General features: G+C 42.7%; 1 protein-coding gene and 1 long non-coding RNA gene across 4 annotated transcripts in view; one reads left to right on the forward strand and one right to left on the reverse strand.

Annotated features, from left to right (window-relative positions):
* Nucleotides 1-685: 685 nt before the first annotated feature.
* On the reverse strand, nt 686-14,043 carry LOC128072325 (uncharacterized). 2 transcript variants are annotated; one of them, XR_008202204.1, is made up of 4 exons: nt 13,943-14,043; nt 4,762-4,866; nt 3,801-3,952; nt 686-3,421 (listed from the first exon to the last, which is right to left on the reverse strand). It is a non-coding gene; the product is annotated as an uncharacterized LOC128072325 (long non-coding RNA). The 2 variants fall into 2 exon arrangements; XR_008202203.1 differs by lacking the exon at nt 13,943-14,043 and adding an exon at nt 7,967-8,078.
* Nucleotides 13,752-25,633, forward strand: part of TRABD2B (TraB domain containing 2B) — a 257,922-nt gene continuing 246,040 nt past the window's right edge. For both annotated transcript variants that reach the window (XR_008202202.1, XM_052665961.1), the window contains exons 1-2: nt 13,752-14,038; nt 14,337-14,897. Coding sequence is in view for 1 of the 2 variants with exons in the window: in XM_052665961.1 (XP_052521921.1) it covers nt 13,931-14,038; nt 14,337-14,897 (669 nt within the window). In the remaining variant the exon portion in view is untranslated. The remainder of the gene's footprint in view (nt 14,039-14,336; nt 14,898-25,633) is intronic.

The following is a 25,633-nucleotide window of genomic DNA, read 5'->3' on the forward strand; positions in this document are numbered from 1 at the left end:
GCTTACACATCTGAGATTGAGTAGAGATGTTTGCTCCCAGCTTAGGAAGTGCTCTTCCTGAAGCCTCACCTCCTGGAGTCCTGTCAATACCCGAAACATTTTTCCCATAGTTCTTTTTCTCCTCTTTCACTTAAAAAAGAAGAAAGGCTTATTTGGAAAGACATTTTCTAATAGGAACAACTTCAAAACGCGTCATGAAGGTGGGATCACGTTTAATGCCTGACTTTGGATAAATCTGCTGTGACTTTCACTTCAGCAACAGAAAGCAGGTTGATGTGAGGCACTCCTTAGAGCGAATCTGAGCTGTACTTCTACAAGGAAATGAGAGTCATAAAAGTGACTCTCATAAAATCACACAGCAAATTAGTGCGATCAGAATCCTGATCTTGCAAATCCTAGTCCAACACCCCAGCTAAAAAATCTGCGAGGGGAAATGGCTGTCCCTGCCTCATCTGCATCTCTCCAGGATGTAACTGGTGTATTTAGTTTCAACACTAACATTTGCAAGGAAAAAAAAATTGGTGTTTGTCGGTTCTAATTAAATTATGTTTTGCTTCTTTTTTAAAATTTATTTATATAGACTAGAAGGAAATAAACTGGAAGAAGTATTCTAACAAATGATTTAGAAATATTTCATATGGATCTAAGAAGGGAGCCAAACATAAATTGACAGCTTAGCGCAAGAGAACTTCAATCTGGGTTTTATTGCAATAACAAAAGTGCCTATTTAAAAGCCTTCACACAGAGCATCTATTCAGAAACAAGCCTGAAGACAGTCAGGGAATTAAAAGGAGGATAGTGTTTTGAATTAATCTAGAACATTTTTGCGGATTAGTTTACAAGCACAGAATGCCTCAGGGGGCTAGGGAGAGTGCAGAGCACTGAAGTCAGAGGGATCTGTCTTTTTCCTGTTGCTGGTGATTAGTTCATATCTCTTTGACACCATGTTTACAAGCCCCTAATTGCCTCATTAATACCTCATTATTACTTAGAAAGTGAAGAAGCTTTTAGCTTTGAAGCTGCTTTGCTGCACTTGAAGGCAAATATAGGGTGAATTTTCAATGTGTTGGTACTAATTAAAATTGAAGTCTGTTTCCTGTTGCATGTGGGTGGGTGTTAATAGCTTCAAAGAAAAAATTAGGCTTCAATTTATATTATATGCCTCCTAACTTACACACGGAGGAATAATTGCAAGTAAGAAGCCCATTGCCACAGACTGCATTTGCAAAGGGACACATATCCAAGCATCTATTCTCACGTGTGGGCCAGATTCTATAAGTACTCATTCATACTACATTAGAAAGGTCTGCAGCAGGTTGAATCTGCCCATTTCAGTCCACTCAGTCCACACAGATACAGCATGCATCTTCCTGTGCTATCACACATGTACAGGGCACTGTAGTTTCTTTTTGCACGAGGATGCAAAAAAAGAAACATGCACTGCATAAAACAGACCTGGGCCCATTTGCCTCCTGCCTAGGGTGGTCACTGCTCTCAGGATGAAGCTTAATATACCAAGAAACACTAAAATTCAGCATACAAAACTTATCCCATGATCTTTCACTTCCAACTGTATGTACTTATTAGATACACGCACACACACACATATATATAAGGGTGTATGCATACATACAATGCACAGCATATTGCTGCAACCAGTAAGTGCATTTTCTTTGACACAAGTCTTAAAAGTTGTGAGATCTTTGACCAATTTTCGATTTCCAAATCACTGTTCAAATATCTATTTCAGTATGCAAATTACAAATAAGCCAGAGACCACAGCTATGGTTTCTGGATTGTTCCATTAAGGAATAAATGAGATGTTTAGAAGTTCATTCAGGCTATAGAGATGCACTGGCTGATAATGATTTTGAGGAATTTTCTTCCAGCTCCAGACAGAAGAGAGACAGAACAGACATTAACCACAACAAAATCATTTCCATGGGAAATTTTTAACAGAAATGTGCTTTCTTTCAATTAGATTGTTTTCAGGGGTCTGAAGGATGTTGTGCATGGAGAAGGGGGTGAAGGAGAAGGAAAAGATGCCCATTTTTGGTAAAAGCATTCAGTTTCTTAATAAGAATTTTGGACAAGAAAAATAGTGAAAAACAGCCTTTGCTAAAAGCAAATGGAAAACCCTACACTGAGTGGAAGATTTGGATACAAAAATAAAACGTTTTCCATAAAATTATATTCCCAATGAGGCACTTTTCACCAGTATTACTTTTCAGCGGTGGGGGCTGAGGGTGAGCACAGAAAAAAATCAAGTCGAGTGAGTTGAACATTCCCAAATGAAGCAGTCAGGATTTGGCTAACAGTCCCCAAGGCTCAGGATTTACCCCAGACTGCTCAGTCACTGCTGATTAATGGGCCTTCTTGTCACCAGCCCAGGGCAGCAGCCTTGGCTATTAGCAGTCCTAAGGCACAGCTCAGAACAACTCAGCGCCTCACGTTCCTCTCATACTTTGCATCTCCTCAAAGAGGAGGTAAGTTGATAGAATACTGACATCATTTCATTTCCGTACGAAAAGCAATCTAAGAATGTCACTGACATTACATTACATACCTAACTTGACAGCATCCCTTTACATACATGACTGCAAAGAATACAAATATGAAACAGAAAGTTCGCCAATAATCACAGGTCAGAAACCCAATCTACAAAATGGCTAAGGGAGGAACCCCGTCCTCATGAGTTTTATTTACAGTATCTTTGATTTATATCAAACATTTTAAAAACTATTAAAACAAAAATAATTAAGGCAAGCCAAATCCTTCTCTTGCCAGCACGCAAGGCTTGTCCGACTGGACATATTGAGGCTATCAAACCCTGGTGCGTATTTATAACCTCGTGCTCAGACAACTTGGAACGACAAATGCAAACAGCCACAAAGAAGTCACTTTGTTCGCTTGGCACAAACAAATCCCAGAGATGAAAAGCAGCCTGGCTTTTATTTTGGGCCAAGCTTCCTCATCTGACAATCCACATGTGGCACGGAAAGGGCAGCGTTACCAAAGAGCACATGGCAATGCATCACTGGAGCAAACACAGACCAGGCTGCCAGATCATGGTATTCTTGCTTCTTCCTTCCCAGAATGGATGTCACTTTCTCTCTCCTCCCCAAAACACACTGGTCTGAGGCTTTTTTTTTAAAAAGTACCGGGCTCGTCAGCACAACCTGAAAACTCTCACAGCCATAATTTAAAAAATGAATTGTGTTGATTGAAAACATGGCTAGCATTTGACTGCAGACACGTGTGAAGACTTCCACATGCATAGCCAAATGAGAATTGGAGAGGACATCGCGAGAATTTACCAAAAATATCAGAGCAAGCTTAGTAAAAGACATGATCCACAACTGTGCCCATTTAGAGATCTGGTAGGTTCCCGTACCCACTGAGCCACGCAGTCCAGAGCTGCCTGGAAAATACAAAGGAAAAAAAAGACTGCAGTAGCAAGTCATCATTCTCAAGAGGTTTCTCAGAACACTTCTTCAAGTCTAGAGAAGGAAATCTCAGTAGGCTCTGGGTTGGTTTGATATTGGTATCTCATTTACTCTACTGTGAATATGACCAAGGCACAAGAAAAGTAACCAAGGAAGAATAGAAGGAGTAAACTAAATCCAATGGAACAGTTAGCTGATGAACATGCAGATTACTGAAAGGATAACACATTGCATTTTGGGCAGCAAGACGACTACTATCAAAAGAAAATGAGCAATCTGCAAGAGACCAGGTGCAGTTCAGTTTCATGAGTGCTGATACATGTTGTCACAGTTCAAAAGAAGGAAATATCTCACCATCTTCCGTGGCTCCTTCAGGAGAGGATCTGGTAAGGCTTGTAGTTCTTATCTCAGCACTAACACTGAGCTTTGGGTCACTGTCCCATGAACAGTAGGAATCTTGCCTGCTTGATTGTATGAAGCTTTCATTCTTGTCATACCTTCATTACCTCAGATAGTTAAAGAGAGAGATAAAGGCATTAGAAAGTTTTCATAAAGATGGAGCCTTCTGATGACTTTTAGATTTTAAAAGGAGGGTTGTAGGTGATTTTAGCTACTTTCCTCCCTTTTCCCTTAAAAAAAAAAAAGCATTTCCCACAGTTCCTTAAACACCAGAATAGATATGCATATATTTTTCAGTATACAGATTCAAATCCTTGGTTTCTTTGGCAAAAGGCCATACAAATTCTCATGGATTTGTTATTGTTTGCTGTAAATTTACTACTCAGAAAGACTAATATTTCATTTGCTTTATTGTTGGTGCCTCTAAAGAGGGTGAAAATGGATTTAAGTCTTTCATTAGGCACCTTGATGAGGACAGAGAAGGAACACGCACACAACAAAAAAGCCAAAAAGGACATGTAAAGAATTGATATAAGGCTCCATCATCTATAATTCAGCTGATAAACTTAGGTCTCCTTTGCAATGAATTACAATACCAAGAGATTTGTTCTGTAAATTCTGTCCAGAACTTGGCAACATCATTTCTGAGAAAGAAAGCAGTCTCCTAGGTCTAGCTCATGTAACTCTGGGGACTCAGGGAATATTTTATGTCTGAATAAGCTGAGGGTTTGATCTTACTCATGTTGGCTTTTATGCTTTTCCTGTTTTACACAGGGGAATATGGGAAACAAGTCCCCAGCATAGGTATGAACAACACCTCATGCTCATGTTCTGTTTATGTACTCATGGTATCTCTACACAACTTCATGGAGTTAAATCCATCAAACTAAAGCCAGTCCCTGATAGCTCTACTTACCCCATGATTCCTTACTGCCTCTTAAGTGGCCTCTTCAGAGAGCACACTGCAGTGCTTTTCTCTCTTTATCACCCCTCAAACAAAGTAGGCTTGGGATGAAAAGACCTGGACTCCAAACAGAAAGAGATCTAAGTACACAGAAATGTCTTCTTAGTTTTGTGTGATGCTGTAGAGTGAAACCAAAGATTCGCCCCAGTTGTGCTCTGGAGCTTGTTCAAAACTTATATTCAGACCATGGATTGCCTCCATTTATCTAGATGGCAAGCTTGAAGGGTCTGACCAATGGCTATTGCTGTATTAGCATCTGATATATATTAACTTTATACTCCTGAACAAATTAATGATTGGAAAGCCTACTCCTTGTCTGTGGGCATTCAAGATGAGGACAAATGAAGCAGTTTGCCCAAAGTCAAGCAAAGGGAGGGTTAAGAAGCTGAGGATTAAAAGTACAACCCTTGAGCTCCACTTGGCTGGCCAAGTCCCAGGGTGATCCTTTCTTCACTGATTGAAAGATCAGTAAATTACTCTCTAAATGCTTGCAGTATGAACTCTCCAAAACAGAGCAAATGGGATTTTTCACACTTTGACTAATGAAAACTTGGCACATTGCTTGAAAAATAAAATCCTCGCTGCTAGCAGTACATACATATAAAATAATGTTTATTTCTACGAGGCTTGTGAATAAGCAAGATATTTTTCATCCATGAAAGGCATTTTTTGTGTGTATGTGTAAGTTAATAAAAACAGAAAAAATTATGACTGATGATCCCAATGAACATCATCCTAGTGAAATTTAAGTAGTCATAACTTCTTGTTTCTGAAAAGAAAGACTTTTCTTTTACTTCACACTGAAAACGTTTCTGATTATTGTGGCTATATTTCTTTGATTTTGACAAAAATACACACAGAATAATTTCTTGTGTTTTGTGTTTATGGAGAAACGAACATCACAGGGCTATGCACCAGGGCTAGGCACTGATGGGTAGAGATTCAATAAAAGGATGTGCTCAGAAAGCAAAGCTCAGCTTTTACATTGCCTGCAAGATCCGCTTGCATACGAAAGTAAAGTTAGTTTCCGAAAAAGTGAGAAGAACTCATTCCTCTTGTCAATTTATGATACTTTTCTTTATCTGTTCTTTTTCCCCTCCTGCTTCCTTGTTGCTTTCCAGAAGACCAAAGTAAACATCAGGAGAAACTAGCCTAACTTCTCATGCAGGCAAGTTGAACGAGATTGATATAAATGGGGACCAACAATACATCGTAAATATACTTTCAAAACACCGACACTATTTTCTCTTTGTGTGCTGAAAATGTTTGGAAAAACTACTGCCATTTAAAAAAAGATCTTAAAATTATAACATCTGAAATGAACTGATATTGTTACCCCATCAGCACACAGATAAAAGGTGACCCAGCTAACTTCCAGTTCACAGCTAATGTCTGCTAACCACGAGGACAGAGCTTAGCAGAGGACCCCTTGTAGACATTTTAGAGACTTGCAGCAGTGGAAAAGGTTTACTTCTTCTCAAGTGCAGAGGAATTACTGGGGCTATTGTAAATTTGCTTCAAAGAAACAAAAAAGGGACTTTACAATTCTGCAATAATCATAAGATATGTAAGAAGAGAGAGGTAAGTTGTGATATGCTTTAGCTTAGCAGCAGGTTTTATTTGATTAATTCTTCCCTACAGCTTGTAATGGATATACACAGTGTGATTTCAGGGCAGGAGTAGCTTCAAAGTACAGTCTGAGTATCAGAGATGTGAGCAAGCACAGCTGGATCTCACATATATAAGCCACTTTGACTTATGTAGGAGGGAAAAAAAAAAAACCAACAACACAGAAGACCACTATGATCTGCTTCTTTCTCATGATTAAATACATTTACATGTTTTAATCAAACCAGAAGTTGTCTCTAGGTGGAAGAAACATTTAAGACAACTTTGCCATGCTATTTGAGTGGATGTATAACAGATACACATGTCCTGCTCCTTACCTGAAACTTCACAAAGACAGGGCAAAGTTATGTTCAGGGATTTGGACAGAGAACTGGCAGTTACAAGAATAATACAGGTATTGAAAAGCTCTTTGCCATTTTCTCTTGTAGGAAAGGATGAGGGGCACAACAAGGAGAGGCGTCTTCTAAACACCACTATCTTTTCTTAGGAGACAGCAGGTGGTCTATATGACTGTGTACAAAGAGGATAACACATAGTGGCTGCAGTGGCTCCAGCAGCCCATTTATCAGGAAACACTGCCACAGGCTGTGATTTAGACCTAGGAGGAAAACCATTTCTGTGGCAACCCTGCAAAAGCATTGCTGCCATGCTGGCACAAACTAGCAGTCTTAAGGACTGTCACCACACCCAGGAGTTCTCCTTGGTCTAGTGATCTCTCATTTTGTAACTTCTTAAGCAAATCTATTATTCGCTGTTTTTAGTGGGCTTTGGATCGTATGGAAGCTTTACATACAGATGCAGGGAACAAGAGCATACATTGTTCTGGACAGTTACTAAAACACAGTATGCAGATGATAGATCCAAAAAGGCATCTGGTAGCCATGCAGGAGGCAGCCAGGCAGGATTGCTCCTTCTGTGCTATCATGTGAACTGGTACAGTCTTAACTGCAGTCTCATGCAGGATGGATCTTAGACTCAAATATACTCTTGGAAACATTGCCTGTGTTTGTTCTGAAATGGCAGGGAGTCTGAATGACCCTTCTCTGAAGATAAGAGAGCACCTTAGTGAAACTTGGTGGCTGAAGAGTCCAGTCACTTTTATGGGGAGATCAGCTAGACCATGCCTGAGGAATGCCATAGTTTAGGAATGAGAAAGTGGCCATTATTGGAAGAATTTTCCTAGGATCTGACAGTAGGCCCCATCTTCTGCTCAGGAAAATTGGAATAGGACAGAAAGGAAAGACTCAAGTTATTATTGTTGATGCTTTAAATCTCCAACATGGGAAATATCAATGTACAAAATAATATAGTAGGATATATAATATATAGCTATAGTGGAAATGCTAAGTCACAGCTTGAAGCAGTGATGGAGCACCTGGTGGGAAGGCAGGGCCAACCCAGGGAAGCTCAGGTGCATGCAATGCAGCTGAGTGACTAGAAGGGGTGGAGCCAGGATCCAGCCCTTTCCAGACCTCATTTAAGGGTTCGCAAGGGAGGTAAGGGTATCTCTCTGGAGGTTGTTATGTACCTGAGGTCTTCTAAGGGTAAGCAGAAGGTTGGTTGGTTGGTTGGTTGGTTGGTTGGTTGGTTGGTTGGTTGGTTGGTTGGTTGGTTGGTTGGTTGGTTGGTTGGTTGGTTGGTTCCTCTCCTTTCTTTGTTTCTGTGTATTTTGCTGTTACATCTGAGCCTCTCCTTACTCTCTGTAGCTTTAGACTTTGATGCTCTGCTAGTTTGTTATGCCTTCCACTGCTACATCTACTATACTACATATGATATTAGAATGCAAATATATATGTGCACATACATTAGGTATATGTAATGTATAGCATTTCCCAAATATGTAAGTTTATGGAAAATGTATCTGAAAATAGTTTGGGCGTAAGGTGGATCAAATGAGGTTGGCAGTTATTTCTGAGCTCTAGCCATACTGTCTACTCTTAAGTGATATGGAGATCAGGTTTGGATGATGGATATCCAACTGACTTAAGCTGCATCTGGCTGGATGAGCTCTCTTATAAGCCTACTTGCTTAAGATACATTAAACTAAGCACACAGACACACATATAGCACTTTGAGATTAGAGAAGTTCAGATCCTGGACAGCTTCTATTGTTAAGCTCACAAAACACTAAGATAAATAATAGAAAATGCTGCAGCTGCTATTTACTTAGGGCAGTTCTGCCATGTGACATCAGAAAACATTCCATGGTGAAATTTATTATAATAAAAATGGACTTGGTGAGACTTTGTGATCTATTAAGCTTCCAGCTAATGAGACTCTTGTTTACCCAGTCGACAGATGGTGTTTTTCTGCTGATTCACAGCACTGAAGTGGTTACTGGAAAAAGTACCATGAGTTTAATAAGGAGCAGGCCCATACACACACATACAACAGAAGTGCACCATATTCCACCAGTTCCAAAAGGAGGAAAAAAAAAAAAAACAGTTTTTAAACTGAATCACATTTTCATGCACACAATGCATGTTTTAAGATTCTCCACCAGGTACGCTATTAGTAAACCAGCTGTTCTAGTCACACACACACACTGTGTTAATTGCAATTTTTTGGGTTATTCTTCCCTGGGTTAAAAGAATTAAAGTCACACATAGAATCTTCCTTCAGAAGTGCATCTTGGAAGGCTGGTTTATCTTTTTTATAATGAAGAATCGTCCCTGCTAATAAAACTTCTCTCAGACTTCTCATCAATACGCACTAGCAAACCTAAAATTGTATCAAGGCTGTAGAAAGTGATGGCAATCTGGAAACCAGAAAAACAAAATGAATGCTAAAGAGTTGAACCTTAAAGGACTCTGGAACAGCTGAACTCTCATTTTTCTCCAAAAAAAAAAAAAAAAAAAAAAAAGGCATTCAAACTGTTTATGAAATTAAATAGAACTTCTGGAAGTCCACATTGAACTATGCTGAACAGGAAGAAATCTCAGCTTAATAGGCCTCAAGGAAAAAGATCTATTGTAGCTGTTTCTTGAGTACAGATTTTGCTACGCAGCAGGGAGCTTACTCCTGCTTGGGTAGATGAGTTGCTTTTGGACATTTCTTTCAGCATCTCTATGATTTAATATGTTTAAGGGATGGGACAGTAATGCAAGGGCTCAAGTTGCAGATGGAAGGTCTCAAAAAGCCAGGATTCACCGTACTTGTAGTAGAAGCACAGCAGGGCAGGTTCTTTCTGCCCCTGCTGGCCCAAATCCAGAATATCTTTAAGAGAATGAGAGAACAAAAGCTGGAAAGCATTTAGTGAAGTGTTAATAGCACTCGCCTATCCCACTGTACTGTTTGTGTGTATACATATATTTTCGTATGTAAACACAATATATATAAATAAATACACATATGTACTCTTTCCTAGGTGTATGCACATGTAATGCTTGCATTATATACATACACCAGCACAGACTAAACTTTATACGGAGGGAGAATGCACAGTGGAATCTAACACTGAGAAAGGTTTTCTTTAGTGTATTTACGTGCCTAGTCTCAGACAGGATGTGGTCTGTCATTGCAGGGGCCACAGCACAAGGTGAGACTTTGCAAAATGTAATACAAGCTATTAATACTAGTTGGTCTGCAAAATTCATACCTGGCCCTCAGATGGGAGGATGTTAGGATCGAGGGGGATTTTGTTCAAGAGCTAGATTTGGTTGTTTGTGGAACTCTGAGACAAAAGATGCTGAGTTGGATACATGAGGACAAACAGGCAACATATATACACATATAACACATACAAGACTGAGAACAATACTACATCATATATTGGTTGCAATACAAACAAGATGTAAAGCATGTTAACCCAGTTACGATAATTGAACAGACAGCCTTAAGCAGAGGCTTGTTCTTCTGACAACTGTGTGTTTTGAATCATGAATTACATGACTGAACAGTGATGTTACACATGAATACAACTGCTACCATCAAAATCAATCTTCTGCAGGAAAATCTGTACCTGCTAGATGCCTCACAGCACGGGTGTCATGGCACATAGGTGATGGCATGACAGCTAGCAGTGCAAATGCTTTGGGCTTGTTAACTTATGAGTTCAGGGCAGCTACATATTATGCCACCTGTGCACAAGACAGAAATCCAATTAGAGTTCTTACTTGTACCTCAGCAACCTGATCAGATATGGAGTCTAACCCTTCTTTGAGCAAGGCCATTTGGATGACATTGCTCTTGACATGCCTTAGAACTGAAATTATTCTGTGATTCGCAGCATACAAAAAGAGGGATTTTCTGCTCCCACCAGAGATGGCAAAAGACACCTCCAGCTTCACTTGTAGGAAAAGGACGAAGGAAAAGCGGAGCTCAGACTTCCAGTTTTGGCACAGCACAATTTCTGGGAGAATGTGTGGTTCAGAGTCCCTCATTCAAGAAAAGGTGCAAGAAATAGAGTTTATAATCCAGTAAGTTCTTTGAAATACTTCAATAGAAAGTACAGCATGATAGAAATACAGACAGCACACAAGCCAACAGTATTTCACCTGGGAGTAAAGGTGAGAGAAGAGACAAAAGGGTAGTTAGTCCTGTAAGGAGCATGTTCTGATTTAAGAAATAAAAAAGAATTACACTCTCCTGCACATAGACACTGATCCTTCACAAACTGTTTTCTCCAAGAGCCAGTATCTCTTGCCTGTTGGAAACTCACCATAGTTACGAGTTCCAATGCCAGTTTCTCACTAACAAATAAATATGCTTTCTATTCCATGGGGTTTTGCTTTGCCTGATCAAAGATATTGTTAAAGCTTCCACAAGTATTTTTTGTGCCCACATGGGCTCCTTGCTGAATCTGGCTGTCCTCACTTCCTGACTTACTTCAACTTACTTGTTAAGTTACTGCCTCGCTGCACCCCTGAAGTGGTTGCCTTTAAGTGGTTGCTGAAATGATTAACATTTATTCAGGAAAGCTCTTTGAAGATGATACATGACATAAATATCAGACAACACTATAACGCTTCCCAAAAAACAATACAGCTTTTGTGAGATTAGAAGCCTATTTCCCCCACTAGATTTCTGGAAATTTGTACAAACAAAATAACATAACCTTCCCTTTGCCACTTATCCCTCTTATCTCTTCAAAGCTTTTAATAGTATTTCCCATCTGATTACTGCTAATAACATTGTTAAACTGCTTTTATGGCCTTGGGGGTTATGATAAAGCTTCTCTATTATTCCCGATAGGAACAAAACAGTAGCAGGTAGGCAGCAATATACATTTTCCAAAGATCAGAACCATTATGTAATGTTTTTGTAAATATTTACTTTAGGAGCAGGCTAAATATTACTTAAGATTTGTTCTAAACTGCTGTGTTTAAAGGAAAAAAAAAAAATCATGAGGACATATGGAACTCATCTGAAGGAGAAAAAAAAAAATTGTTACAATTACACAAAAGAATTAATTTCTTTTTCCTGGTACCTAAGAGTAATGTTCAAAAATGCTGTGGCATGCTTTGAATCTTAAGTGGCACATCATGATACATATCATGTGGTTTGTGGTCTCTTCTTCCTAACCGCTCGCAGCTTTGGCTGGAGTTTCCCCAACCTGACTGTCCCACCAAATTGGTACACACCCACACTGAGTTCCCATTGGGATTTCTGGTCCTGTTCTGCTCTTTTTTTTTTTTTTTTCTTTCCCCTTTTTGTTAGTCATCTTGCCCACAAGTAGCATAAATCAAGGCGAGGCTGTGTTTTCACAGCTAGGCAGCTCTTGCAACATCAGGGTTGAGTTCAGGGAAACGGCTGGAAAACTGGCTATGTCCCCCTCCCCCCAACCACACCTGCCTTTTGGCTAATGGAAGATGAGCACAGAGCCAAAGACTTTTGTTTATTCTTGCTCTGGGTGCTTTGATATGTATGCCACCGGTGAGGGTAGTCGCCCTGCCTCACGGCACGCGTGTCCATGACTGAAGGCCTCATGTTGTCTTTCAGATCATCTTTTGGGCATCTTCTCCAGTGCCAGTCACAACACTGGAGGTGTCCCAGGGGACACCAGGCCACCAGCACTGCCCTGTCATCCATGCACTTTGCAACCTTGCTGCCTCCTATCCTCTATTTCACTCTCAGGGAAGCACTTGGAAATATTTCTTTGCCATGGCCAGGAAAGCTTCTGGAGCCCAGGACCTTGCCTGGCACTAGCAACTAATATTTCACCAAGAAAGCCTGGTAGCTTTGATTCTTCTCCAAACAGCATGAAATTTTGCAGTTTTGGGGAAGTTTTATGGTCATAGAGGTGATGGGAAGGCTGGGATCCCGTCTGCTCTGTGGTGCTTAGTGCCCTGATAGGATGCTGAGGTAACCAATGGTTACTACCACACATCACCAGCCTGCCCTGGTTCCTGCTGCAGGGGCTTCTAAAGAGAGATTCTGGCTGTGCTGCCAGCAAGAACTAGCCTGCGTCCTGCAACTTCCTCCTGCGTGGAAGCTGCATAATTAGTGATGTGAACAGAACCGTTCAGAGGGGTTTGCTTTGATCCCTGTGAGGTGCTGAGGTGACCGAGATGGTGGGGATGGCTGAGAAGCTGGGCGGGGTGCAGCCAGCATATCCTCTATGTGCCCTCTGCTACAGTGATGTTCTGGGGGGGGGGGGGGGGGGGGAAGGCAGTGCCTCCCGCCTCGGCAGCCAGCGGAAGGCTGTGAGCAACCTCAGGAGACGTTCCTGCTCGGGAAGAGCCCCCGTGGGTGACTGTGTGACGCCGTGCGGGACGGGAAGCTCGAAACTCCGCTTTGGAAGCGCTACACAGGTGCTGAGCCGGCGAGCGGGACGCCACCGCCCCTCCGTCAGCTGCGCTGGGGAGCGATCGCCCCCTGGCGGCGGCCCGGCCAAACGGCGGCGGGAGGCGCGGGCGGGCCGGGGCGGCTGCGCGAAACTTTCCGCCGCAGCCCGAGTTTGGCCTCCCCGGCGCGGTGCGCGCCGCCGCCCCGCCGAGCAGCGTCCTCCGGGCCCGGGGCTCCGCGGGAGCTTCTCTTTGCCGCCGCTGTGCTGAATTTTTTTTTCTTTTTTTTTTCTTTTTTTTTTTTTTTTAATTACTATTATTATTATTATTTTGGCTAATTCCCGCCTCCCCTCCCAACCTCCTCCCGAACCGGCGGGGCGGGAAGGGAGCTTCTCCAGTCTGCAAAATCAAAGCATGGCGGAGGCTGGCGATGAGAACCGTCCTCCCCAAAGCATCCAGCGCCTCTGACAAGCCCGGAGCCAGAGGGGGTGGGGGTGGGAAGGGCGGGAGGGGGGAGAGCATGGGAGGGAGGGGGCGGCCAGTCCTTCCCCCTGCACTTGTCAGATGCAGATGGGACTGGCAAAGTTTGTTTGAATAAAAAAAAAAAAAAGAAAAAAAAGAAAAAGCAACAAAAAAGAGAAAAAAAAAAAAAAAAAGGGGGAAGAGCAGGAGGAGGGGGAGGGAAAAAAAAAAAAAAAAAGATCCTAGAAATCCAAAAAGGCTCATCTGGGAAGGAGAGAGAGGAGAGGAGAGCGAGAGGAAGCGGGATGCAACTCAACCTGACGCTGATCTGCTTCGTCTTCGGGGGTTTCCTGCCCGACGCCGCGGCCCGGCGGGAGCAGATGGACACGGGGCAGTGCGACCTGCCCCGCTCGGTGAGCCGGGCCGCGCGGAGCCGGGGGGGGCGGAGAGGGGCGCGGGGGAGGCGCTGCCCCACGCGGCGCCGCGGACACGCGTGGCCCCGCAGGTGTGCGCGGGTGCCCCGTGTGAGGGGTGCGGTGTGCTGGTGGGGGGTGTGTGTGTGTGGATAGCGTGGGTATGGAGCGCTCGTGTTGCTCTGGGGCTGTGCTGGACGGTCCCCCAGCGTTCCCTGCCACCCGTGGGTCGCTCGTTCTTGTTGCAGTGGCTCTTGACCCTCCGCCACTGACTGTCCTCTGCTTTCCTTCCCCTCAGCAAGGAGAGCTGAACTCCTTCCTCTGGACCATCCGCCGCGACCCCCCCGCCTATCTCTTCGGCACCATCCACGTGCCCTACACGCGGGTGTGGGATTTCATCCCCGACAACTCTAAGGCCGCTTTCCACGCCAGCTCCAGCGTCTACTTCGAGCTGGATCTCACCGACCCCTACACCATCTCGGGGCTGGCCAGCTGCCAGATGCTGCCCCACGGGGAGAACCTGCAGGACGTGCTGCCCCGTGAGCTTTACCGCCGCCTCAAACGCCACCTGGACTACATCAAGCTGATGCTGCCCCACTGGATGACCCCGGACCAGCGGGGCAAAGGGCTCTACGCTGACTACCTCTTCAACGCCATCGCCGGCAACTGGGAGCGCAAGAGGCCCGTCTGGGTGATGCTGATGGTGAACTCCTTGACAGAGACCGACATCCGCTCCCGAGGAGTGCCGGTGCTTGATCTCTACCTCGCCCAGGAGGCTGAGAGGATGAAGAAGACGACGGGCGCGGTGGAGAGGGTGGAGGAGCAGTGTCACCCGCTGAACGGGCTCAACTTCTCCCAGGTAAGGAGGCTTCTGGGCCTCGTGGCTTGTTCCAGGAGGTTGCAGCCACTCTCCTATTTCAGTTGCTTTACTGAGGTGAACCTGAAACCTGTTGCGGTGAGGTGTGTTGCAGTGTGGGCCTTTGCATTGGGCTGCTGGATCTCCGTCGTGCTGCGTTCAGAGAGGCTGTGATGTGCCCAGCAAGCGCTGTGCATCTATCTTGTCTATTATTTATTGGAGAGGCAAATGTGCAGGGTGTGAATGTGTGTGTCCACTGGCTTGTCACTTGCGAGGGAAGCTTCCACGCCTCTCCTCAGCTGGAGTGGAGTAAAAAGTGCTTTTTTGTTTGTTTGTTTTTAAATAAAGCAGCTCTGCAGTGCTTGTCACGAAGAGGATAAAGCATGAACAATGGAAATAGAAATTCAGCAATTGTTCAAATGGATTTAAGTATGTGCAAACTGTTGGTTGTCTTTTAATAGTTACTGTGGGTCAGAAGAAATGGGCACACGTTGTCCTTGTGGTCTGGGGGAAATTAAATGCTCAGTCCGTATGGACTTTTTTCATTTTAGAACAGGTAAAGTTCAGAAAAAAAAAGAAAGAAAAGGATGTAGATTAAGAAACAAAAGTTATTGGTGAAACTGGACTCCAGAATTTTTTCAGTGGATTTAGCTTTAAACAACCAAATACTAAGCCATAAGGTCTATTTCATTTCAGTGGATTAATCAGGAGCACAGGCACGGCTATTGACTTTGCTTTGTGAAACTGTTTATACGAAATCAGATTTACTAGAAATTCAGGAAATGAATGTGTGTGGAAGAAAACAAATAATCCAGAGGAAATTTAAAATGGTGTCAGTTACGGTTACAGTATTTCATTTTTAGCCTTCCTTTCAGCATTAATTTTAAATCAGCTCTTTCCAGCTGTATCTTACTGTCCTAGTTTGAGCAAAAGAATTCTTGGTGATGTGCAAGTAAGGATTAAAGGCTGATCTTTGGTGTGATTAAATGTCCTTAGAGTGTCTTCTCCCCTGTAGTGGGGACTCTCTGAAGAGTGCAGCTTACACTTACATATGATTCATCTCATGTTCTCAGCTAGAGGACTAATTCTGCCTGTGGACAGGCATAGGAGAAGATTGGTTGCATACAGTTTTGGGGTAATTACAAGAAGGATTAAAAAAAAAATCTAAAAAGCCCCCTGAGTGTTTGCATTGTTTAGCATGCATGCAAAGCAAGGAATTTGTTTTACTTTCTTCTGTTTAAAAGGTGTCAGTGCCTATACTTGCTGCTGAACTCCTTCTTCAAGGTGAGGTAAAAATAATTAACCACTGCAAACATCCAGTAGCATGTGGTTATATAGGTCAGAAATGGAAGTTAGAATCAAGCAAGTGAAAGCACTTGATTAAAGATGTACCTTTGGGAAACCTTTTAGAAATGAATCATACTGCACTCTTTTTAGGTGAGAGCAGTGAGAGGGACAGGAAAAGGGAGAGAGTATCACACTCAACAGCTGCTCTCACCATAACTTTGTTTTACTCTTATTTGCTATGTTTTAAGCAGAAACAAAAGTTTCCCCTTCAATTTAGGCTAGAAAAGAGCAGCCAAAGTGTCAGTGCTACCAGCAAGTAAAGGCAAATTATCTATGCAAAAAAATCTTAGTCAATACAAAAAATTACATTGTAATTATTGCAGAGAATTGACATTGCTACTTCTGTGCGTTGGCATTTGGGGCATTTTTCATACACTGAAGCTTTTTCTGGGAACAAGGCCACCAGAACACCATGAGACAACATTAAGCAAAACCACCCAGTTATTTATTTTCTCGCTTCCTCGAGATTTCATGCATCCTGACACCTGGCGGGTTGGCTAACAATAGTAATTTGTAAAGTTATCATGCTGTCTGGCAGTCCTACTGCTCGCTGTATTACTGTGCTAATTCAGTGGAGTGGATTGCTATTGCTAGGTTTCACCTCCTAATTCCATATCTTAGAGCCTTCCTTAAGCAACACATAATTAAAGCACACTAAAATGGAAATCAGAAATTAAGCAGCTTTTGTCTTGTAGGGTGTTTGCACAGTTTGATGGGAACAGCTGTGATAAATTACGGTCCTGAATCTGCTAAGGGCATCAGCAGTTTTTACCTGTCTTCAGCATTACTGTTACAGAGATACTGCTTGTAATTCCAGCACTTAGAGTTCAGGTTTTAAAATGGAGCCTTGCTGAACCGTGTCAGTGCTTTTGTTTCCCCCGTCCCCAAAGTCCAGTATTTTTGCCCTTAGCAAATTAAAGAAGAAAAAGGCTTTTTTACTTCTCCCCCTCAAAGGCAGCTTTGTGCTACTGCAAATATTTAATCTGACTACACGCACCGCATCTGTTAATCTGATACTGCGAGGAGGAAGAAATCTAGGAGTGGTCCCGGTGTGGTGCTTGGTTTTGATCTGCTCTGAAAGAAAGAGGATACACTTGCATTTTTGACCAGGAACGATCTTTGAAACGTTCTGTGCGTCGCTTTGAAATGTTGATTGTCTTAACCGGATGAAAAGATTAAGGTGGCTGATATAATTGGCTGCTTCCTGGAGAGCTAGCTCTTGCAGGTAAGAGCACAATGCATTGTTTTTTGTTGTAAGTCCCCAAACTTTGTAGTTTGGGATTTTGTACCCCCCTTGGAGTTTTTGCTGGGAGTTTTGAAGCTGCTTTCCCAGACGTGCATTGTTCCTGTTGCTGTGCTTTCCCACTGCACATTGGGAATGCAGTGGGATGCTCACACTCCTGGAGCATCTTTGCTCTTCCCCTGTGTCTCTGCAGCTGCTGGTGGCACAAATCTGGGTGTTGTTGCTGGTGGCAAGGCTTCCAAATTGCAGCAAAGAGTTCAGCTAGGAGCCTCACAACAGGAGAATTGAAGTCGGATGTAGGTGAGATTGAAATTTCAGCACTTCTTGGTAGAAGTGGTTTCAGGGTTTCGTTGAAGGCAAGATAGAAAAAGTTAAAAAATGCAGAAAGAAGCAGCAGATAACTTTTCTATCTGACAATATAGCTGCTTATTTACAGTGCAAAAAGTGGTCCAGGACTGAGAAAAGCTGGTGGCAAGGCAGATGGAGCTCATTCAGGGCCTTGTCTTTGATCCTAGGCAGAGGCACTGCAGCCAGCACAGGATGGGCCAGGTGGGCTTTGAGGTTACGAGATGCTCCAAATTCCTCCTCCTTTTTAAGACCCTTGCACAGTTCTGTGGTGAAAAATATCTCCTCACACTGATGTTTGAGTGAGGAGGATGCTAAAGGGAAAGGGTCTGTGTGTCCTCTGACAGTCCTTCCCTCACAGAGGGCAGATGGTGGGCCATGGGCTGCAGGGACTGCTCGTAACCCAGGTGCTGCGTGTCCTTGGCTGGCAGCTGCTGTGTGTCCTCAACTGACATCCCCACTGACAGTCAGACCGCTCTGCCCTGCGGAACAGGCTCTGGTAGCTGGAGCTCAAAGCCTTCCCTATAGCAAGATCCTCAGCTGAGAAATTGTGAATGTCCCTTCCTTGGAGTTAAAAATAAAAACTTTTTCCCATCCTGTTGCAAGTTTTGACTGCAGGGAGAGTCTGCCGGCAGCTAGTGCCAGATGCCTCTAATCCCAGGGTTTGTAAGGGCTATTTTGTGTAGGGTCTCACTATCCTGATTGATCTGTCAGGGAGATCTTAGGCCAGAGGGGAGCTGTGAGCAGCCCCTTTTCTCTTCCTCCTCTAGTCGGGTTTTCTGAGTTATTCTCTGGCCGGTATCATTTCAAACTGCAGGGGGAGATGTTAAATATCAAACCGGTGTTGATTGGATCAGAGACAGCCTCAAAGAAAGAAATCTTAGACTGTGCCAGATTAAACTTCACACTTCACCATTCTTCCCCTTTCATTTCTTTACCGCCTCATTCTCTGCACAAATAAACCCTGTCTCCCTACTTTCTAGCAATGAGACAGCATTCACCAGGCAGAAATTACTTTGTTAACAAAATCAGTCTTCGTTTCCCAGGTCCTGCTGTTCCATCAAACCCTGGGACATGGCAGCTTTGATTACTCTAGTGATAGGATTAGAGGTGGAACAAGTGCTGTTTTATTAAAGGCCAATGGGTGGTCCATCAAGTTTGGTCACTGACAGATCTGCAGCCTTGAAGCTGGACCTTCAATGGCAAAGCAGCATGGCACAGTGATACTTAGGCAGGGCCACAGCTTGTGGACTTGCTACTCCGTCTCCCCTGTGCCCTTAAAAAAATTAAACATTTCTGTAATCCTAAAGCAGAGATTCTCTGAGCTGATAGGAACCGGCACAACTGACTTCAAGGGAAATTTGCCTGTTCGTATGAACGAAAGATCCAGGCTCCAAGTGTTTCAAACCAGATTAAAGGGCTCAGTTTCAAAAAACCTATTGACTTCTGACAGTCTGTGTAATGTATTTGAGGGAATAATTTTTATTTTTTTAATTTTTTTGGAGGAAAAATGGTCTTTGCCTAGCAGAAATTGTGCCTTTTTGCTTTTAAAAAATTTCGGGCCTCATTAGAATCATCAAAAATAGTTTAGTATCAGCTGTTTAGGTTGCTGCATGTTGTTGGAAGAGATGTTGTTAAGGGTTTGCTGATACATGTGTGCACGTAGTTTTTAGCTTGCTGGCTTCAATCAAACTATCACCTCCTACTCCAACCTCGACATAAAAAAGAATTCCTCACTTAAGTTATCCGTGGAGCAGAAATTCGTACAGCAGAAATAGAAATCCTTCCATTAGCTCCCTCTGAGTGCTGATGGAGCAGCCTTACATCTGTGCCAGGGAACTGTTGAGAATGAAACTGTGCAGGTATTAAAACTACAGTAGTTGCAGTAACACCTGAAGGGATCAGTGGCTGGTGTTTTATAGGTATAGCTAACTGTATGTGCTGTTCTGTACAGCCACTGTGTGCTTCTTCAGCATAGCTCACTTGAAAGGCTCACTCTGGCTTTTGATGCCTGTTAAGAAAATAGCCTATCAGTTAATGACGGCTCGAGGGGCAGCTGGCAATTCATCTGCTGTGTTTATAGTGTGTATAACTGCTAGTGGTGGATATGGAACAGGTGAGATACAAGCCCCTCCTTTCCCTCACACCTCCCTTGGTAAGATCCAAGCCTGAGACAGTGGTACCTGCCTCCCATGAGCAGACCTGGGTACATTTTGCTCCCTAGTGGAGATTTCACTCCCCACCACTGCTAAGAGATAAGGGGATAGGTGGCCCAAATCCATCTCTGTCTTTGAGCACTATTGCTGCTTTCAAATCCATATGAGATCTTCCCTGGAGCATTATGCCAGCTTCAAACTGTCCCCCAGTAATTGCAGAATGTGCCGCTCTTCAAGAGAAAATGATACTCCCTCCAAAATGATTTTTTCTTTCTTTGTTGCCTTCTTTTGGTTTCTGATGCTCTTGCAAGAGCAGTCAGGATCCTGCAGTGGGCCTTGAATGCTTTACTTTATAAACAGAATGAACCATTGACCTTAAAAACCTCAACCTGAAGTATAGTGCAACCTACAGTCCTCAGAAAGTCTTTAACAGCCTCCCCTCAGCTCCCTGGTGAGTAGCAATCCACGTTATAAAGCCAGCCCGCATCATTCAGGCTAGTCAGAAGTTCCTGTATTGAAAAGGCCAGAAAGGATCTTAAGCAAGGGCACTCATTCACCTTGCTCTCCTGCAGAGACAGAGATCAGTGGCAGGGCTCCTGGCAAAGTGTATTTGGGAACTTCAGGGGGACATACTGCAAAATAAAAAGTTTCTTTGGAGCTGTGCCTTACGGTGAAAAAACATTAATCTCTTCTCTGTCATTAGGAGTTGATGAGACAGGTAAAAAGCAGAAGGAATCAGAAAACTATCACTTGAATCACATTAAATTATGCGATTTCTTTCATCTTTTCATCCTATTAAAGGAGTTCCCTGCATGCTTGGATGTCTTCCCCAGAGCACACACCATTTAGGGCAGCACAGAACCGTAGTTTTTCAGCAAGGACAAGTGTTTGGGAACTTTGTTCTTTAACTTTCAAGAGTCAGCGTTAGAGGAGCTTCTTTTGCAGGGACACGTCTGCCTCGCACCCACACACTTTCCCAAATTCTTGTTTCAAACCAATAAACAATTGAGATCATAGATGCTGCTAGGCCAAAAATCCACAGAAGGCATTGTGGAGTAGCCACAAAGCTTCAATACCTGTCTGAACCTCTTGAAGTCATTATGTGTGCAAGTCTCTGAGGTATTTTTCTGCACATTGCAACTATCTGTGAACCTGATATTCGAACCCATACAGAGTTATGGGTTCCAGCTTGCTTGAGACATCGGACATTGAGCTGGTGCTTACAGAGCTTTTAATTGCAGACATTGCTGTTAGAGCTCAACATCCTGGTTCTTGGACTGGAAGTGTAACAAAGCTGTATACATACCCTTTGCAGACCAGGAACAGATAAGCAATTAAATTGCATGAGTGGCTGTACACACGACAAAAACTAGTAATTATAGCACCTTGTTCATTCCCATGGATTTACTTTCTCCAGTGTTTAAAAGCACATGTGCCTTGTGCTACTGTTATTGTTTATTGGGTCTAGTTGTCATTTAAATGCGTAGAGAATTAGAATTGACATGGTTAATACCTGTGTCAGAAGCTTGAGCAGGAATTAGCACAGATGACTGCTACTTTTATCACTGGCTGTTCCAACAGCAGTGCTTGCCATTTGGGTTTTGAATTTGTAGAGCTTCTACCGCAAGTCGTTTCAGGACTTCTAGCACAATATAAATGAAAGTTGCTAAAAACTGTAAATTAAAACCATGTGTTCAGCATCTTAGGATGAATGTTGTGCGACTTGAGGAGGCTCATTAGCAAAAGTACTTTTAGTTTGAATAAGATCAAAGACCCTAGATTTTCCACTCTAAGGGTCACTTGACATAGACCTGGACACTCCGTTTCTCATTGTGTGTGGAATCCCACTGGACAGTTGTGCCTGAAGAAATCATCATCCCTGAAATATTGTAATTACTTTTGTTATCAGTGAATCACTGCCGATCACCTCTGTCCAGGCACTTGAACAACACTGAGGGCTGAAGAGTCTTGCAGATGTCAAAAGGGAGTTTTATTATTGGCTTCTTCAAAATTAGGATTGCAGGAGCATTAGATGTGAAAGACCACTTAATGTGAACCAAAACATGTATGCTGTATGCAGTCCAAAGTGTCTCTTGGAGCCGGTGGTAACACCGAACCATTCCCAGAAGCAAAAGTTCTGATTTCTTCTTTTCCTAGGCTCTGTTAACATAGCAGTTACAAAACCTTTCAAATGGGTTTCCGGTCCAGAGGTTCTTCGTGCTGGAGTATCCCTGCAAAATCTCAGAGTCCATTGAGATGCCAGTTCGGACTGCTGAACACTGTTCAGAAAAGCTAGCGTAACAACACAGTTAAGGGAGTAACACTGAATGCTTTATGCTTTACCACGTTCATCAAACTTGCTTCTTCTGCCCTGTTCGTGTATTAGGGTACCCACTGGGAGACACAAATATCCCCAGTTCAGAAAATGGAGAAGGAGCTGCCTGTGTAGAGAAAGGCAAAATTCATCAAGCTCGCTTCCTGAGCCAAGGAATGAGAAAAAGGAAACAGAAACTTTCAAGTCATTTTCAAACCTCTTTCCATTTTAATAAAAGTCATCTCATGAGGAACACAGGAAAAATATTTCTTTAAAGTAGGAGATTCTGTGTCTTGAAAGTGCCCCCTCAGTATTTTAGAGACCGTATTAAATCCAAGGTCTCCATTAGGCTCCCTTACTTTTGTTAACAGTCACAATGAAGACTGATTATTCTCTGTACGTTTTCTGCCACCACACAAATTTTGCTTTCCTTTGATTTCTTGCAGGCTTTTCCTATTACAGGTGACAGTGTAATAGTGATGGGGAGTATTTATTTAAATGTGAGACAAAATACAGTATGGGAGTTTGCAGAGTCAGCAGATGGGGAGAGGGAGAAAGGGTGATTTGAGAAACATGCCCAACCTTTTGAAGGTCTTCGTATTTCTGGCATCGAATTGATTCAGTTTTAGAAATAATCATTGAGATTAATGTTATTCCAGCAGTGAGCTGTGATGAGATGCATCCCAATGTGTCCCATTGGCTCTATAGCACTGGTAAAATCATCATAGTACTGTTAATTGCAAAAGAGCTAGCCCTTAGAGCACGTGAGGAGCTGGTTCTGACATAGGAAAGACCACTGGGATCCAACTGGGATGTTAACTTGTCTTTTGTTTTTCAAGCTCAGGTGATGTTTTATTTTTAGGATGTCACATGAAGAAGAGGAAGCGAGTATGCTAAAGTGTTGCACAGTGTTTTTGTGAGTCAGCTGCAGAGAAAGCCTTTCGTTCTCGTGATGACTTCCTTTCCTGATTAATACAGGAAAAAGGACAGGCATCTTAAAAAATTTTCACTATTTGTTTACTGAAGAAAATAACTTATTAAGGCATAGAATCAAGCAGTACCACGATGGCCAAACTAGTTCTAATGTGTCTAGGTTTTCAAACACATGCTCCATTGGTTGACAGATACAGGCAAAGTGTATTTCAGTTTCTCTGTCATTTCTCCTTTCCATTTCCAGATCACCAGGAAGATATTTTCTCGGCTTAAGGCTCAGAGCATCAAGCCATGAAACCATGATATGCCATTCTGAAATAATCCTTTCAGTAGTGAGGTGAAGTTCAGAGGGTCAAAGCAGCAGACATTCTCAGGCGTGAAACAGTATTCGACTTCATGGAGTGGCTTGTGGCTGTATGCAGGCTTGTGCTGACTAGCTTTTTACTCAGCTAATTGTGTGAGGCCAGGGAGGATTTTCTTTATTAGCTCAAGTGGCTTGGCTGTGAAATCAGACATACTGTACAGTATATAATTCAGCTCACTTTCAAAGGCATTTTTGTTGAAGTTGGGTATCCAGAGAGACCTGAGCCTTCAACATGGATGTATCTGAAACACACTTCAGAAATTTAATAATTTAAAGTCAGCCCTTATACTGGTTTATGTTCCAGTAATGGAATAGTGCTTGCTTTAGAAAAGATTCTATTTATATCTTCATGCTTAAAGGATATATTTTTTTATTTCCCCCTCCTCCCCCTCTCTGCGTTGAGCACTTGCTGTGTGTTAACTGTGACTGGCCAGCTTTGCAAGGGACTCAGCACATTATGGATCTGAAGTTGAAAGGAAGTATAGTTTGGAGTAGCTGAGAACTGTTTGTAATGCTGTTTTGTGTTTTGGGAAGTACAAAGAGCTATAATCTCCTAAAAGGTGTCATGTTTTGGCATATTTTGGGTTTTGTCATTACTGACAAAGAGATATCAGTGGATGATATCTGTAGGAATGCAAAACACAATCACCAAAACCCACACGAGATCTCTTATCAGGCTCTCTCTGAAGCTGTTGCAGATTCATTTGAATTACACTGGGAAGATTTATCTCTTATTAATGGAGCGCTCTTCATTTTTTAAAATTGGGTTGTGCAACACATCAAGTAACAATGTCATAACACATCATAAATCAGTTTGTTCACTGAAGGATTCTAGATGAGTTAATCTAACATCCTGGACGTAGTTCATGAGCAGTTAATTTTAGCAGTTCTCTTTGATACATATCAGTTAAAGCGAAGCAACTCCAGCCATTATGGAGAGTCAAAACTGGTTAACGGCAAAGCAAGTTCGGACAAAGATTGTTCAGAGATAAAGCCTTTGGCAGATCCTTCAAGTGATCTGTGCTTTTTATAGAACAATCGTAGCTTTAATACCAGCAGTGCAGACGCTCTGGGACAAAGAGAAAACACACACACACCAAACCACAGAATAAAACCACACGCACCACTTGGTAGTCACATCTAACAAGAAAGTCAAGCTAAAGTTCACCAGCCCTGACGTAGTTCCCAAAGAACTCTGTGGCAGGCAATGGGGTGGGAAGGAGTACCCTAAAAAAGACATTCAGGAATTATTCCCATTGTTGGTGGAAGAAATCGAGAATGTTTGATTTGAAAGGCAAAGTTATGCAGCAGCCTGCCAAATGCCATTTATCTCAAGGTCATACAATATAAATAACCACAGGAGTTAGCTCTAAAGCAAAGGAGCAGGAGGTAGCTAAACAAAAACAGAGGAAGGGATTCCTCTCTCTTTCCTGTGGATGTTCTGTGTGCTACTGAGAAGGTTTTAAGGCTTGGCATCTGTAACAAGTCTAACATACAAAAAGCAGAAAAGCATACCGAGAGCAGGGAGTGTAAGAGAATGTAGCTTTGTGGAAGGAATCGTGGTTTGAGACCAAGCCACTAAACTGTCCCACGTTTCTGCAAGAATTAGTCAAGGATTATAATTAAAAAGAAAAGGTCATCTAGGAAATAAATTCCTCTTGGAAGTTGAAACCTGAAAACATCGATTCCTGTTATACAGCAGGGACAAAGGGTGTTTATTTTCTGTTTGGATGGGTTGATGGTGTGCATTTTCCTGTTCTTCCAGCACACCAAATCAGAGAGAAAGAGAAAAACAAGCGTAACAGCTGCTAGGTCTTATATTCCAGCATTCTTACCAGTCAAGGAAGGAAAGGATGTGCTTTCAAACTGAAAGTGTTGTTCTTCAGCTATCCCTTGCCTTGTTCAGCCAGCACTGGCAGTGATCACTACATAGAGTCCCCTTCCTCTGTGTGGTTGGAGCTCTGGTTTCTTCAGAACAGAAAGAAAGCAAGCTGGGTTCTGGATGAGACTTATAAAAACTTATTTCAGCAGCATCCA

Source organism: Tympanuchus pallidicinctus, unplaced genomic scaffold (genome assembly GCF_026119805.1).
Source record: "Tympanuchus pallidicinctus isolate F22 unplaced genomic scaffold, pur_lepc_1.0 scaffold7, whole genome shotgun sequence".
Lineage (NCBI taxonomy): Eukaryota > Metazoa > Chordata > Aves > Galliformes > Phasianidae > Tympanuchus > Tympanuchus pallidicinctus.